This window comes from Mobula birostris, chromosome 5 (genome assembly GCF_030028105.1).
Source record: "Mobula birostris isolate sMobBir1 chromosome 5, sMobBir1.hap1, whole genome shotgun sequence".
In the NCBI taxonomy this organism is placed as follows: Eukaryota; Metazoa; Chordata; class Chondrichthyes; order Myliobatiformes; family Myliobatidae; genus Mobula; species Mobula birostris.
In genome coordinates this window covers 58,170,526-58,187,844 of record NC_092374.1, presented here as the reverse complement: position 1 = coordinate 58,187,844, position 17,319 = coordinate 58,170,526, and the positions used below count along the sequence as shown (strand labels likewise).

General features: G+C 41.7%; 1 protein-coding gene across 1 annotated transcript in view; it reads right to left on the bottom strand.

The window, feature by feature from the left end:
* prrc1 (proline-rich coiled-coil 1) overlaps positions 1 to 17,319 on the bottom strand; it is a 46,825-nt gene that overhangs the window by 23,978 nt on the left and 5,528 nt on the right. The window contains exons 2-5 of the mRNA XM_072258066.1: positions 11,174 to 11,285; positions 9,464 to 9,820; positions 8,664 to 8,809; positions 67 to 169 (exon numbers count right to left, since the gene is read on the bottom strand). Of these exons, the coding sequence (XP_072114167.1) occupies positions 67 to 169; positions 8,664 to 8,809; positions 9,464 to 9,820; positions 11,174 to 11,285 (718 nt within the window). The remainder of the gene's footprint in view (positions 1 to 66; positions 170 to 8,663; positions 8,810 to 9,463; positions 9,821 to 11,173; positions 11,286 to 17,319) is intronic.

Genomic DNA, 17,319 nt, shown 5'->3' with positions numbered 1-17,319 from the left:
CCTATTATATTTATTCCCATTTAAATGTATCAAATGACTGAAGTATCTTTCATGAATCATACTTACTGATGTAAGGAGCCATGCCTGGATCCAGCGTGGTGATCATGGACTCCACAGAATGTTTTGTTTTATCCAAAACTGATTTCACAACAGGGTTTCCCGCCACACCCTTAAAGAAATTAGTCAAAACTAGTTATTTTGAATTATACTTGAGTTCATTGACATGATCTGTAACAGATTCCAACAAACGTCCCATTGTTGACTCAAACATAGAATAAAAACAGACTATTTAATGCATCAGACACTTCCAGTGTTGAAGCTCCAACTTTATCTAACCCCATGAGCATTTTCATTTACTTCTGTCATGTTCATCCTACTTCTTGTTAAGTGCATCTCTGCTTATTTACTTTACCATTTCTTTATGGGAGTGGGTTTCATTTTCGGACTATGTTGGTGTAGCATGGTTTTTCACCATTACCCCAAATTCCCCTATTAGATTTATAAGTAGTGATATTTATGGCATCTACTTTTGGCCACCGCCTCAAGTGGAGCCATCTCTTCTACATTTACTGTCAATATTTTCAAGAAAACAGACAACCCAGTCTTCTCATTTTCGAAAAATGCATCACCTCTTTTTGTGAAAGTTATAAAGAATCACATACCAGTTGCCAATACGTGCTCAGCCTATGCCTTTTTCAACTGTACTTTTCCAGAATTTTTCATATACTAAGCTACTAGTAACCAAGTTGATGTCTTGGAACTTACAAAATAAAAAATTCAGGTGCCTTGCAATTAGAATGTCAGCCAGCAATAAAAGCAAACAAGCAGTGTAAAGAATGCACAGTTTATTACGAGTTAAGTGAATATTTTAATACAATGGAATTTTGCAATGTGACTGTTATCCTAATCCTCACCCAGCTGCCACCTTTTCCTGAAGAGTACATTTCGCTGCCTACTGGGAGTATTTCTACATAGATACAGATTCATCTGCTAATAACAAGTACATTTTGCAAATTATATTCACACAATATTCCTAAAGGCCAATATTAAAGGGAAGGATTCTTGACAGTGCTACTGATATTTTCTCTACTGCCCAAAAGATTTTCTACAATGTCAGTCAGTGCAGAGAACCCCTGCAGCTGCTCCCCTGTTGGAGGATGCCACAGCAGCCAGATCTCTGGCACTGAGTCTGAATCTGTAGCTCAGAAGGAAGGTAAACAAAAGGGACAGATTACACTTGAACTAGAGAGGGACCAATGCTCCTGCACGCAGATTTGCTAGCACTGTTAGGGATGGTTTAAATCAGGTCAGATGATGGAGTAGTTGGTGTAAAAGTTAATGCAATGTGCAGAGAGACTGTGAGGAAGAAGAGGCAATAGATAGGGCATAACTGCAGTCATTTGGATAGGTTGAAACATGCTTACTTCAACATGAGCAGTATTAAGAATAAGGACATTGATAAGTATATGAAATTATGATATTGTTGACAATAGAGACTTGGCTGTTGCAAGGACCGAATTAACAGGCTGATATTTCTGGGTTTAGGTGTTTCAAAAGGAATAGGAAGGGAGATGAAAAGGGATGAGTGCTGTCGCATTGCTAATGAAGGATAGAAACAGTTGCAGAAGCTGCAGAAAGGTAGATGCCATGGAGGGATCATCTGTTGAGTGAGTCTGGGGGAAGTAAGAAACAGGAAGAGTTCAATCACTCACTTGGGAGTATTCTATAGGCCCCTCAGTAGTAATCTGGGCTCTGAGGAGCAGATAAATAGGCAGGATGTGGAAAGATGCAAAAACACAGGGTTATTTACATGGGGAACTTAACTTCCCCAATATTGATTGGCATCACTGTAGTGCAAAAGGTGTGGAGGAGGTAGAGTTTGTTAAGTGTGTCCTGTAAAGATTCTTGACACAGTATGTGGACAGGCCGACTGGAGGAGAAGCCATACTAGTTCTAGTATTAAACAATGAACCTGGTTTGGTGACAGACCTCTTGGTGGGTGAGCTTTTTGGAGATAGTGACCATAATTCCCTGAAATGTAGCATGGCCAAGGACATGAATAGCAGCAGACGACATGGCAAAATATTTAATTGGGAGAAGTTTAATTACAATGGTATCAGGCAGGAATGGAGGAACATAAACTGGGAACAGATGCTCTAAAGGAAAAACACAGCAGAAATGAGTATTTCTATCTTTGATAACCCCTTTTCTCCTTTTCAGGGTTCTTTTGAAGACCCTGACATGAAGTTACATGCTGACTTCGGTTCTTTGCCGGAATGGGGCCCACTCTCAGGGCCTCGTGACCGGCCGTTTTTCGATATGCCAAGGACGACCAGTGTGCCTTCAGGGTGAAGGATTTTCGTGGCTCCGGAGGCAGGCGGATTTGAGTTTGTGTCGCCACAGAAAACTGGTGTGTTGTGGGAGACGGAAGATCGTAAGCAGCAAGCTGGCTGTGTGCCCAGAGACCCGAGATCTTTGGGCACAGAGCTTGGAAAAAGCGATGCAACAGACTTTTAACACCATAAATCGGCAAGTTGTTTTGTTATGTCTGTCCTCTCACTGTGAAACGGGGACACCTCTTTTTCCCTTATTGGGGAGGGGGGAGGAGGGAGGGGGGGAGAGAGAAGTGGGGGAGAGAGGGAGACAAAGACAGACTGTGGTATGCTGAATTACCGGGTGAATAAGTAGTCTTTGGGGTACTGCAAGTCTGTGTCTTTACTGATGCTTTGCTGCACTCTTGAGTGCTCGGTAGAGGGTGCAAATGCTTTTTTTGCTGGGGGGAGGAGGGGAGGATCGGAGGATCATCACTTTGCTGCTGCTTATGCATGGAAGGGGTTCAGGATTCTAACATTTAACTGTCATCCATTCTTTGGGGCACTCCTGTTTTCGTGAATCTATGCGAAGAAAAAGAATTTCAGGATGTATATTGTATACAGTTCTCTGACATTAAATTAAACCTATTGAAATGTGGAAGTTGTTAGGTACACCTTGCACAGGTCTCTGGATAGGTTTGTTCAACTGAGTGAAAGAAACATGGTTGACAAAAGAGATGGACTGTTTAGTCAAGAAGAAGAAGAAGGAGGCATACTTAAGTTTAGGATGCAAAAATCATACAGGGCGCTTGAGAGTTATAAGATAGCCAGGAAGAGGCTTAAGAGGGGACTTAGGAGAGAGTCAAAGAGTCATAAAGCACTACAGCACAAAAAGAGACCTTCAGCCCATTTAGTCCATACCAAACTGTTATTCTGCCTAGTCCCATCAATCTGTACCTAGATCCCCATAACCCTCCATACCCCTCCCATCCATATACTTAACTGAATTTACTTTAAGTGTTGCAATCAATCCCACATCCATCACTTCTGCTGGCAACTCATTCCACACCTGCACCACCCTGTAAGTGAATAAGTTCACCCTCAAGATCCCCTTAAATATTTTATCTTTCACCCGCAATCTATGACTTCTAGGTCGAGACTCACCCAACCTCAGTGGACAAAGCCTGCTTGCATTACACCCCTGATTATTTTGTATACTTCTATCAAATCTCCCCTCATTCTCCAATGCTCCAGGGAATAAAGTTCTCATCTGTTCAACCTCTCTCTCTGACTCAAGACCCAGCAACAACCTTGTAAGCATTCTTGTACTCTTTCAATTTTATTGACATGAGGAGCTAGACAAAGAGACAAGAAAACCTTGGTGACTAGAATTAACAAAATCTCCAAGGTGAAGAACAGAAGGATGTTTGATTGACAATAGGACCACCCCAGAGCAGGTCAGAATACCCCATTTTACCATGGGAAGCAAGGGAAGAGATTGTTAGGGTGTTGACAACAATCTTTGCGTCTTCCTTGGCCACATATTAGAGGATTGGATAATGGCAGATGTTGTTCCTTTGTTCAAGAAAAGTAAGAGTCAATCATGGGAATCATAGATGAGTCAGTGGCAAACTAATGGAGAGGATTCTTAGGGACAGGATTTGACGAGCATTTGGAAAAGCACCATCTTAAAAGTGGTGTAATGGATTTTAGTAAGGCATCTGACAAAGATCCCAGTGGTAAACATAGAACATAGAATAGTACAGCACAGTACTGTACAGGCCCTTCGGCCCACAATGTTGTGCCGACCCTTAAACCCTGCCTCCCATATAACCCCCCACCTTAAATTCCTCCATATACCTGTCTAGTAGTCTCTTAAATTTCACTAGTGTATCTGCCTCCACCACTGACACAGGCAGCACATTCCAGGCACCAACCACTGAGTTAAAAACCTTCCTCTAATATCCCCCTTGAACTTCCCACCCCTTACCTTAAAACCATGTCCTCTTGTATTGAGCAGTGCTGCCCTGGGGAAGAGGCGCTGGCTATCCACTCTATCTATTCCTCTTAATATTTTGTATACCTCAATCATGTCTCCTCTCACCCGCCTTCTCTCCAAAGAGTAAACCCCTAGCTCCCTTAATCTCTGATCATAATGCATATTCTCCAAACCAGGCAGCATCCTGGTAAATCTCCTTTGTACCCTTTCCAATGCTTCGACATCCTTCCTACAGTGAGGCAACCAGAACTAGACACAGTACTCCAAGTGTGGCCTAACCAGAGTTTTATAGAGCTGCATCATTACCTCGCGACTCTTAAACTCTATTCCTCAACTTATGAAAGCTAACACCTCATAAGCTTTCTTAACTACCCTATCTACCTGTGAGCAACTTTCAGGGCTCTGTGGACATGTACCCCCAGATCCCTCTGCTCCTCCACACTATCAAGTATCCTGCCATTTAGTTTGTACTCTGCCTTGGAGTTTGTCTTTCCAAAGTGCACCACCTCACACTTCTCCGGGTTGAACTCCATCTGCCACTTATCAGCCCACTTCTGCATCCTATCAATGTCTCTCTGCAATCTTTGACAATCCTCTACACTATCTACACCATCACCAACCTTTGTGTCGTCTGCAAACTTGCCAACCCACCCTTCTACCCCCACATCCAGGTCATTAATAAAAATCACAAAAAGTAGAGGTCCCAGAACCGATCCTTGTGGGACACCACTAGTAGCAACCCTCCAATCCAAATGTATTCCCTCCACCACGACCCTCCGCTTTCTGCAGGCAAGCCAATTCTGAATCCATCTAACCAAACTTCCCTGGATCCCATGCCTTCTGACTTTCTGAATAAGCCTACCGTGTGGAACCTTGTCAAGTGCCTTACTAAAATCTATGTAGATCACATCCACTACACTACCCTCATCTATATGCCCGGTCATCTCCTCAAAGAACTCTATCAGGCTTGTTAGACATGATCCGCCCTTCACAAAGCCAAGCTGACTGTCCCTGATCAGACCATGATTCACTAAATGCCCACAGATCCTATCTCTACGAATCTTTTCCAACAGCTTTCCCACCACAGACTGGTCTCCAGGATTTACCAGGATGCTGCCTGGTTTAGAGCTCACTGGTCTATAATTACCCAGACTAGCCCTACTACCTTTTTTGAACAAGGGGACAACATTTGCCTCCCTCCAATCATCCGGTACCATTCCCGTGGACAACGAGGACATAAAGATCCTAGCCAGAGGCTCAGCAGCCTCTTCCCTCGCCTCATGGGGAATATTCTGTCAGGCCCTGGGGACTTATCCATCCTAATGTATTTTAACAACTCCAACACCTCCACTCCCTTAATATCAACATGCTCCAGAACATCAACCACACTCATATTGTCCTCACCATCATCAAGTTCCCTCTCATTGGTGAATACCGATGAGAAGTATTCATTGAGGCCCTCGCTCACTTCCACAGCCTTCAGGCACATCTTCCCACCTTTATCTCTAATCAGTCCTACCTTCACTCCTGTCATCCTTTAGTTCTTCACATAATTGAAGAATGCCTTGGGGTTTTCCTTTACCCTACTCGCTAAGGCCTTCTAATGCCCGCTTCCTGCTCTCCTCAGCCCCTTCTTAAGCTCCTTTCTTGCTACCCTATATTCCTCAATAAGCTCATCCAGAAAGTCAAAAGGCATCTGGATCCATGGAAACTTGGCTGTGTGGATTTGGAAATAGTTTGCCCACAGAAGGCAGGGGTTGGTAGTAGTTAGAGTGTCTACCTAGGGAGCAGTGGCTAGTGGTGTTCTGTGGTTCTGTAACGTCTACTCATTGTTATTTTAGAGTGAGGAAAGACCTGAGGTTTGATCAATCTAAGTGCCAGGCTGCGAAGATCGGGTACATGCTGAAACAGGGCGACGGGGTCCAGGAGCAGAACGTATCAAAGTGACGGGACCCAGATCCGAAAGCGAGGAACGACCCAATGTCTGGACGATTCAAACGCTGGGCCGGACTGAAAAGGCAAGGGTATCAGGACATAGGCAAGGGTAGGGCTTCTTCTGTTCGCTGCTCCGTGGCAGTTATATGGTTATATGGTTATTTACTTGGCTCTGCTGCTCTCGGCTTCGTGTCTGTGGACTTACTTTCATTGTGAATGCTATTTGCTTACTTTTATTATTTGTTTTTTTTCCCCACTTTGCACACTGGGTGTTTCACAGCCTTTTTTCTTTTATTATTTTTTTTATTTATTACAAACAAACAAATAAAAACAAAAGAAAAAGCACATCCACAAAAACCACAACCATAACAAAATCAAATTAAATATTGAGCAGCAAAAGGGAGAAGAATATTTGGTTTCTGTGTTTTGTGGCTGTCTGTACGGAGACGAATCTCAAGGTTGCATAATGTATACATACTTTGAGATGAACTTTGAAGTTTGGATGAGGAAGTGGGTTAGTTTGTTTGGAGATGACATGAAGGTTGGTAGTGTTGTGGATAGTGCATGTAGAATGTTGTCGTAGATTACAACAAGATACAGACAGGATGCAGAGCTGTGCAGTGCAGGGCAGATGGAGTTCAATCTGAAAAAAATGTGAAGTTATACACTTTGAAAGATCGAACTTGTAAGCAGAGGATAAAGTTAATGGCAGGATCCTTAGCAGTATGGAGGAACAGAGGGGTCTCAGAGTCCAAGTCATAGGGTGGTTAAGAAGGTGTATGGAGTACTTGCCATCATTAGTTGGGGGATTGAGTTCAAGAGCCACAAGGTAATGTTGTAGCCCTATAGAACTCTGGTTAGACCACACTTGGAGTACTGTGTTCAATTATAATTGCAGAAGCTTTAGAGCAGGGGTCGGCAACCTTTTAGCCTCTGTGGGCCAGATCGCGTATTAATGAGCAGACGGTGGGCCAGATAAATGCGATAAAAAACTTGAAATATGGGAATTATCCATTTAAATACATCTAGTTATGTTTTGCCTCAAATTAATGAATAACACATGCTAGAAAATCATTTGTGCTTAAGGTTGCCTACCCCTGCCTTAGAGAGTGTGCAGAAGAGACTTACCAGGATTGTGCCTGGATTAGAGAATGCTTTATGAGGCCTGAAGGAAATTAAGTGGTGACTTGCTAGATTGTATAAGATTCTGACAGGCATGGAGTAGACAGCCAGTGACTCTATTCCAGGTGACAATGGCCAATACCAGAGCATATCGATTTAAGGTGAGTGGAGGAAAGGTTAGGGGAGATGTCAGAGGTTTTTTTGTTACACAGGGAGTCATAGGTGACTGGAATGCACTTCTTACAGTGGTAGTAGAGGGTCATACAATAGGGACATTTATGAAACTCTTAGATAGGCATATGAATGTATGAAAAATGGCCTATGAAGAAGGGAAGAGTTAGATTGATTAGTAGGTTTATATATTGCAAGTCAGTACATCACTGTACTGTATACTATACACTATGTTCTAATCATGATTTCTTTTGTTTTCAAAGCATAAACAACATATATCCTGGTAATTGAACACAGGTGTTTCTGAACTAAGTAACTGGAATATTAGACACCACAATCAGCAAATGAAAATAATCAGTAGATGGTTATCACTTCTTGCTTGGTAAGCAAATACTGACCTTTAAGGTGATGTTCACAGTGGTGAATACTGCAGTTTCTGGATTTCTACACTGCTAAGATCCTACTCGTTCACAAGCAGACCTCTAACAGCCTAGAAAACCAAATTCCTGAATTTCAATGATGAAAATTGTATCCTACTCCAGCCGAATTTATTGTAAGTTTTGCTTTAATTTGTTACAAGGATTCCAAATGAAAAACTGTGAATGCTCTCGTGCTGCTCCTTGATGTACAGATATAAGCCCTTCTTGCTGAATTAGTTAGGTCTTCAGTTGGAAAAATTGTGCATCAACAAACACCGGAAACCAATGTGAGAAGACATCATGATGACATCATGGGTGTCAAACTACATTTGTCTGAACAGATAGAATTATGTTCTGGCACAGTTCTCAAGGAGTCTGCACTCTTAAATGTATGGAAAGTGTCCCAAGTCTTAAAAAGGGCAAAAGGAGTTATTCTCAGTGTTCTGGCCAATCAGTATGACTACAACAGACTTATCCGATCATCATTACATTGTTATATGCAGCAGCCACTTTCATTAGATGCATGGGATGTTACAAATGGAACATGAAGGGTTCTATATAAATACATGAAAACTAAATGCTTCAGAAGTTTGAAATTTGCTCATCTACATGGACTCCTAACAATACATTAAGTCATCACTCTACTTACGTTAGTTAGGGAAGTGAAACCAAAAGAGTGACAGGAATTTAATCACTGAAACTCACCTTAAAAAACCCCCAGAATCCTCCTCCAGCACCACCTTGGTCATGGTGCACAGCCATCCTGGGGTCCTCCTTCTCCTCTGGGAATGTAATAGAGGAGCCACCTCCCACAGGAGCAGGGGCCTGAGTCAGGGTACCTGGCACAACTCCTGACAAATGCAAATAAATCATTACATACTAAGACTGTTCTTATCTAGCAGAATACATGCTAAAAGAATAAAAGTTGGAAAATATAAAACCAACTAATATTTAGCATCTTATTACATTTTCCAAACTTGCGGCTCCATGATTGTTGCCACAGGCATTTATATGTAGATATATATACAGTATGTATCAGGCAAGACAGGATGGAATACTAAAAAATACTGAACATATATTTTGTGGAGTGCATTATTTTCTGATATTGTTACTCCAGGTTAGAAAGTACTAGCATCAACCAGCATAGCCAAAACTAACCTTTTAAACTGGAGTCAAAGGACTTGAAGGACACCACAAGATCCAGATTAACTACAGAGGATTTTTCAGGACATGAAGATGAGTAGGAAGAGTAAGGTAGAAAAGCATCCTTACTCTCCTTCAACACTCTGCCATCATAAATAACTATTAGAACATAGATAGTGGTCTCAGTCCAAACACTTAAAATATTTTTACATTAAGGTACAAGGGAAAGTAGCATTTTTAGTTCAAAGATTGATGAATATTGTGAAAATATTTAAGCCACATTAAGGAACTTATACACATATTTCCAACTAAATGCAAGTCAGTTTCTATACACAGATGTATAACTGAAATAAAACCACGACCTGTGACGGATGTAGAAAAAGTTGGCATCAGCGGGGTTTGTGGAGATCGACCAGCATGACCTCGAGTGATGTCGTAGTTTGTAGTCATGGAGAAACCAGTGATGGGTGGACCTGTAGGAGGTGCAGAAAAGATAGGAACAGGAGGAGAGCCCACAGGAGGTGCTGAAGGAGGAAAGCCATAAGCTGCAGCACCAGAATGAACAGCAGAAGGATGAATTGGGGAAGCAGCAGCAGTTAGGGGTGTAGAAGACATGGCAGGAGGTAAGTGCGGTCTAGGAGGAGGTGGTGTAGAAAAGACTGAGGGAGGTAAAGCTGAAATGGAGGTAGTAATGGGATTAGGTAAAGGGCTAGGTAGAACTAGATAGGTGAGTCAAAGCAGAAACAAAAAGTGAAAAAAGAATTAAAAACATAATTAATGCAAACATTGTTCACACCAAGGTCCACAACAACAATACCTGTTTAGCAGGCAAAAGCTCAATTCTACAGAACCCTTGGATCACAAGATGGAAAACAAGTATGCATAAAACATTTCCATTCATCAGTAAAGCTCTACATTAACAAAATCAGAAACATACAGACCTTACAGAGTTGAGGATTTAGAATAAATGTTTTACTTAATTTTGGTTTTGCCGCAGAAGAAATTACTTGCTTGATCTCCAATACTGGCAAATGGGAAAATTGGCCTTACATTGTAAGAATGAAATACATCTTAAAAAATGAAATTCATCTTGAAGAGCTCCATGCTGAATTTCAGTATATTTGCTGATTAAAATTAAATACAGCTGATGGGGAAACTCACAGTCCCACATTTCTGAAAATTCACCAGAGACAGCATGAGTTTTTTGGTCAGTGTATATTTTAAAAGTTTCAAAACCACATCTAAATATGGTTTTCATCCACTGTTCATTAACGTACAATGGTGAGTACATTAATCTAATGCAGTTTTACTAACTTCACCTAAAGTCTTCAACTATGTCCTACTTTCTTGACTTCTACCTTTTAAATTTTTTCCCCTCAAAATATTTAAATTTCTTTTTGAAACGCTATTGTTTTTTTTCCACTTTATAGCAAACTGATTTCAGAATGAACTGCCCATTACAGCACAGAAAGAATCCATTCAACCCATCTGACCTTCACATCATTTATGTGCCATACAAACTACCAGCACTCCAACTACCAGGCCTTTAGCCTTCCTGAACTTGGGTAGCTTCCCTCTTAATGCTATTGACGGTAACTATTTCCTAGTGGTAAAAGATTTCACACTTTCAGTGCTCTGTTGATAAAGAAGTTCTTCAGGTCAATCTTGTGCTCTTGGCCTGTGCATTCAAATACACCAACCATGGAAAAAATCTACTCAGTTTGCCACTGAATCTGATTTCCCAGCAATTGAGCCATCTTTCCCTGTTTACCTCAAATCCTCAGAGTCACCATTTTGTCCATCTGTATCCAGACAAGACCAATTACATATTGACACATTATTCAGAAGACCCATAATCCAACTAATTCATGTAATGTCAATTTAATGTTTTCTAGAATAACCTCTCTAGAATCTATAGGGTAGAGCAAATGCTGCAAAACTTGCTCCCCTGATAGATTGTTAAAATTTGTTCCATCTTATTAAAATAAGACTAATTTATTTATTGATACCAATAATGTCGAGGACAGGAGACTGGCCAGAAAACACATAACTGGAATTTTAAGCAACAATACCTGTGGACACTGGGGTGTTGCTTGCAGTCATGGAAGTATTTGGAGGGGGAGTGCTGGGGGGCGTTGTCTCAATCCCACTTTCCTCCATCATCTTTTTTCCTTCGATAACAATCTATTGTAAGTAAATAATAAAATGAAGTCTAGTGACCTGCAAAGGTTTGTATCTGATAAAAGAATAAAGTTATATGATGGTTACTTCAAAGCAAAACTGGCCAAGAAAGGTACGTGTCACAATTTTCTAATGAGGATTAGCCTGTAGACCATATAATTCAAAATGTCAATGGAAATGCATTGTCAAAAATATCTCAGCAATTCCTAGGCAACATATTAGGTTAAGACACTGAGACTAGGAGGCCTTCATTCAATCAAGTCAATACCAGTATTTGAAAGAATGAAGTATGGGAAACCGGTTGAACTTGCAGTAGTGCAGGTATCTAGTGGATGCACTTAAAATTACTACCTTAAGAATCAGAAGAGTCAAAATTTTACCTTCAGGATGTTACACAAGCTACATGTTGAATAAAAAGGTGCTGGCAGAATATTCAGTGGTAATGTATAAAATCAAATTGGATAAACTAACATGGAAATATAGGGCCTTGTTAAATTATTCAGCCCCCAACCCTATATTCACATACATGAGTATTATAACCAGGGATTTTGATCAATTTATCTGAGAATTTTTATTTATGAATCATATGCTTCTTTTCTTCCCCCCACAGTAGAGCCCAAAAAACAAGAAAACACCAAAACTTGAAAAACTGAAATTGATGCTGCCTGGCCTGCTGCATTCACCAGCACTTTTTGTGTGTGTTGCTTGAACTTCCAGCATCTGCAGATTTCCTCATGTTTGCCTTTTTAATGTCAGCAGTTCAAAAGTATTCATCCCCCTTTGCTCAGTAGTTGGTTAAGCTACCTCTCGCAGCCAATAGTCTTTTTGGATAAGTCTCTATTACTTCTGCACAATGTGATGGAGAAAGATTCCCCCTTGCAAAATTGCTCATCAACAGTAGACAAGATCTTGAGGTCTTGGCAGAAATGTTTGATCAGGTTAAGGTCAGGATTCTGACAGGGCCACTCATTGACATAAATTTTCTTCATTTGAAGCCACTCCATGGTTGCTCTGTCAATACATTTTCAGTTGTTGTCCTGCTGAAAGACAAACCTCCTCCCAGTTTAAGCTCTCTGACAGAGGCGAACAGGTTTTTTTCCCAGTCCCTGCTGCTGAAAACCATCCCCATAGCCTGATGCTACCTCCACTATACCTCACCATAAGAATGGCGTTACCTGCCATTCTTATGGCGTATTAGATTTACCCCACACATATGCTAAATATTGAGGCTAAGATGTTCCACTTTAGGCTCATTCAACCACAAGGCCTTCCACATCTTTATGCTTTGCAAAGTTTTTACAGGCAAGGATATGCTTGTTCTTTTTAAAAGTCAGGGTTTCTTACTTGCCACCCTTCCATAAACACCCTTTACGTGCAAGGCCTTAGAGATTGTTCAGCCATGAACCTCACCTGCAGTTGCAGCCACTCACTGGACCATTTGAGAGCTTTCTCAAAATAAACACAGATATGCTTGGCCAACATCTTTCTGTACTGTGTACTTCTTACTCATCTTATTCTTAATCAGACCACTGCCTCAATGACCAGTTGCACTCATATCTACCGTGATGTAGTGCTTTGAGAGGGTGGTCATGGTCAGAATCAACCCCTGCCTAAGCAAGGACCTGGACCCGCTGCAATTTGCCTATCGCCATGATAAATCTACATTAGATACAATCTCACTGACACTCCACTTTGCCTTGGATCACCTGGACAACTGCAATACCTACATCAGGCTGATGTTTATTGATTATGACTTAGTGTTCAACACAAGCATAGCCTCAGTTCTAATCATCAACAAGCTCCAAAATCTGGGCCTCTGTATATCCCTCTGCAACTGAACATTTGACTTCCTTACCAGGAGACCACAGTCAGTGCAAATTGAAGATAACATCTCCTCCTCACAGACAATCAACACTGCTGCACCTCAGACCAAACCAACATGGCTCTACTCTTTTTGCACCCACAGCTGTGTGGCTAGGCACAGCTCTAACACCATCTGTAAAACTGCCAATGATACAACTACTGTTGGCAGAATTTCAGATGGTAACAAGGAGGCATACAGGAGCGGGACGGATCAGCTGGTTGACTGGTGTCATAACAACAACCTTGCATTCAATGTTGGTAAAACCAAGGAATTGATTGTGGACTTCAGGAAGAGGAAGTCAAGGGATCAGCCATAGAAAGGGTGAGCAGTTTCAAGCTCCCAGGTATCAACATCTCCGAAGATGCATCCCAACATATTGATGCAATTATCAAGTAGACACAATAGCAGCTACATTCCACTGGGAGTTTGAGGAGACTTGTACATCACCAAAGACTCTTGTAAATCTCTATTGATATACTGTGGAGAGCATTTTAACTGGTTGCATCACCGTCTGATAAGGAGGGACCACTGCACAGGATTGGAAAAGGTTGCAGAAAGTTGTACACTCATCCAGCTGCATGATAGGCACTAGCCTCCCCAGCATCAAGGACATCTTCAAAAGGCAATAATTCAAAAAGACAGCATCCATCATCAAGGAACCTCATCACCTAGGACATGCCCTCTTTTTACTGCTACCATCAAGGAGGAGATACAGGAGTCTGAAGAGACACATTCAATGCTTCAGTAACAGCTTTTTCCCTTCTCCCATCCGATTTCTGAAGGGACAATGAACACTCATTATCTTGATTTACTTTTTTTTTGCACTACTTATTTAATTTATTTTTATATATACTTATTGTAATTTATAGTTTTTTTATTATGTATTACAATATACTGCTGCCGCAAGACATCAAATTTCACTACATATGCCAGTGATATTAAACCTGATTTTGATTCTGAAATAAAGTGGCTACCAAACACTGAAAAGTATTTTCTGTCCCCTATCCCCTATACAAGACATGGCAAATTGTAGTCAGCTTGTACCTTATCACATATCACACACAAACAAGTGCAAAAGCTTTCACAGCAGCACCATACTTCAAGAGCTCTCACAGAATCGTATGTTTAAGGTAGTACCATGAATAATTTCTAGAGGAACCACTGTATTTCCCCAAGAGATGGTCCCATGTTAAATTCATCTGTACACCAGGACAGTTACTATCACTGGTTAGATAAGAATGAGAACATGTTTCAAGAGTTCAGGGGATAGTTGCATGGCGTTCTGCATAGGTACGTTCCAATGAGACAGGGAAAGGATGGTAGGGTACAGGAACCGTGGTGCCCAAAGGCTGTTGAAAATCTAGAAGAGAAGCTTACGAAAGGTTCAAAAACCGAGGTAATGATCGAGATCTAGAAGATTATAAGGCTAACAGGAAGAAGCTTTTAAGAATGAAATTAGGAGAGCCAGAAGGGGCCATGAGAAGGCCTTGGCGAGCTTTAATAATTTAGTAGGCATCCGTTAGTCTCGTGAGACCATGGATTTACGCCTTGGAAGGTTTCCAGGGCGCAGGCCTGGGCAAGGTTGTATGGAAGACAGGCAGTTGCCCATGCTGCAAGTCTCCCCTCTCCATGCCACCGATGTTGTCCAAGGGAAGGGCACTAGGACCCATACAGCTTGGCACCGGTGTCGTCACAGAGCAATGTGTGGTGAACTGCCTTGCTCAAGGACACAACACGCTGCCTCAGCTGAGGCTTGAACTAGTGACTTTCAGATCACTAGACCGACGCCTTAACCACTTGGCCACGCGCCAACACTTGGCGAGCAGGATTAAAGAAAACCCCAAGGCATTCTACAAGTATGTGGAGGGTAAGAGGATAAGACGTGAGAGAAAAGGACCAATCAAGTGTGACAGTGGGAAAGTATGTATGGAACTGGAGGAGATAGCAGAGGTACTTCATGAATACTTTGCTTCAGTATTCACAATGGAAAAGGATCTTGGCGATTATAGGGATGACTTGCAGCAGACTGACAAGCTTGGGCACATAGATATTAAGAAAGAGGATGTGCTGGAGCTTTTGGAAAGCATCAAGTTGGATAAGTCTCCGGGACCGGATGAAATGTACCCCAGGCTACTGTGGCAGGCGAGTGAGGAGATTACTGAGCCTCTGGCAATGATCTTTGCATCATCAATAGGGATGGGGGAGGTTCCGGAGGATTGGAGGGTTGCAGATGTTGTTCCCTTATTTCAAGAAAGGGAGTAGAGATAGCCCAGGAAATTATAAACCAGTGAGTCTTACTTTAGTGGCTGGTAAGTTGATGGAAAAGATCCTAAGAGGCAAGATTTATGAACATTTGGAGAGGCATAATATGATTACGAATAGTCAGCATGGCTTTGTCAAATAGGTCATGCCTTACGAGCCTGATTGAATTTTTTGAGGATGTTACTAAACACATTGATGAAGGAAGAGCAGTAGATGTAGTGTATATGGATTTCAGCAAGGCATTCAATAAGGTACCCCATGCAAAGCTTATTGAGAAAGTAAGGAGGCATGGGATCCAAGGGGACCTTGCTTTGTGGATCCAGAATTGGCTTGCCCACAGAAGACAAAGAATGGTTGTAGACGGGTCATATTCTTCATGGAGGTCGGTGACCAGTGGTGTGCCTCAGGGATCTGTTCAGGGACCACTACCCTTTGTGATTTTTATAAATGATCTGGATGAGGAAGTGAAGGGATAGGTTAGTAAATTTGCTGATGACACAAAGGTTGGGGGCGTTGTGGACAGTGTGGAGGGCTGTCAGAGGTTACAATGGGAAATTGATAGGATGCAAAACTGGGCCGAGAAGTGGCAGACAGAGTTCAGCCCAGGTAAGTACGAGGTGGTTCATTTTGGTAGGTCAAATATGATGGCAGAATATAGTATTAATGGTAAGACTCTTGGCAGTCTGGAGAATCAGAGGGATATTGGGGTCTGTGTCCATGGGACACTCAAAGCTGCTGCACAGGTTGAATCTGTGGTTAAGGCGGCATACGGTGCATTGGCCTTCATCAACCGTGGGATTGAGTTCAAGAGTCGAGAGGTAATGTTACAGCTACATCGGACCCTGGTCAGACCCCACTTGGAGTACTGTACTCAGTTCTGGTCACCCCACTACAGGAAGGATGTGGAAACTATAGAAAGGGTACAGAGGAGATTTACAAGGATGTTGTCTGGATTGGGGAGCATGCCTTACCAAAATAAGTTGAGTGAACTTGGCCTTTTCTCCTTGGAGCGATGGAGGATGAGAGGTGACCTGATAGAGGTATATAAGATGATGAGAGGCATTGATCGTGTGGATAGTCAGAGGCTTTTTCCCAGGGCTGAAATGGCTATCACAAGGAGGTATAGTTTTAAGCCACTTGGAAGTAGGTACAGAGGAGATGTCAGGGTTGTTTTTTTTTAAACGCAGAGAGTAGTGAGTGCGTGGAATGGGCTACCGGCGATGGTGGTGGAGGTGGATACGATAGGGCCTTTTAAGAGACTCCTTGATAGGTACATGGAACTTAGAAAAATAGAGGGCTATGGGTAACCCTAGGTAATCTCTAAAGTAAGTACATGTTCAGCACAGCATTGTGGGCCAAAGGGCCTGTACTGTGGTGTAGTTTTTCTATGTTTCTATGATACAGTTTGACTGTACTATAATACCACATAATTGTAACAAAGGACAAAAATTTGCTTCATCCAGGAGTGAAAGCAGGGCATAATCTAGGTGTTCAATATGAAAAAAAACTCAAGAATAGGTGGGCTTGCTACATAAGCAAAGCCACAAGAAAATAGTGATTCTGCTCAATCTCAACTATAACTTGATGGCATTTATCTTTGTCATTTTTGTAATGCCTCTAACTGGCAAGTCTAAGCAAATGAAAAATATCTTCAATAAAAAAACCTGCAGAAATTCTGAGGCTACTACAAATGACTGAAGAAGTTACATTTTTATTAGAGGGTGTATGTCTAAAGAAGCCTCATACAACATTTGTTTCTCCAATATGACCACAGCATTAAAGAGTAACCTACTCAAAACATCAAGTGAGGATAAACAGAGGATGAACTATCAGACTTGTATAAGATTTAGACAAATTAAATTCAATATTAGAATATAACTTCTTTGTGCATTGGATCTAACCCAGTAGCTT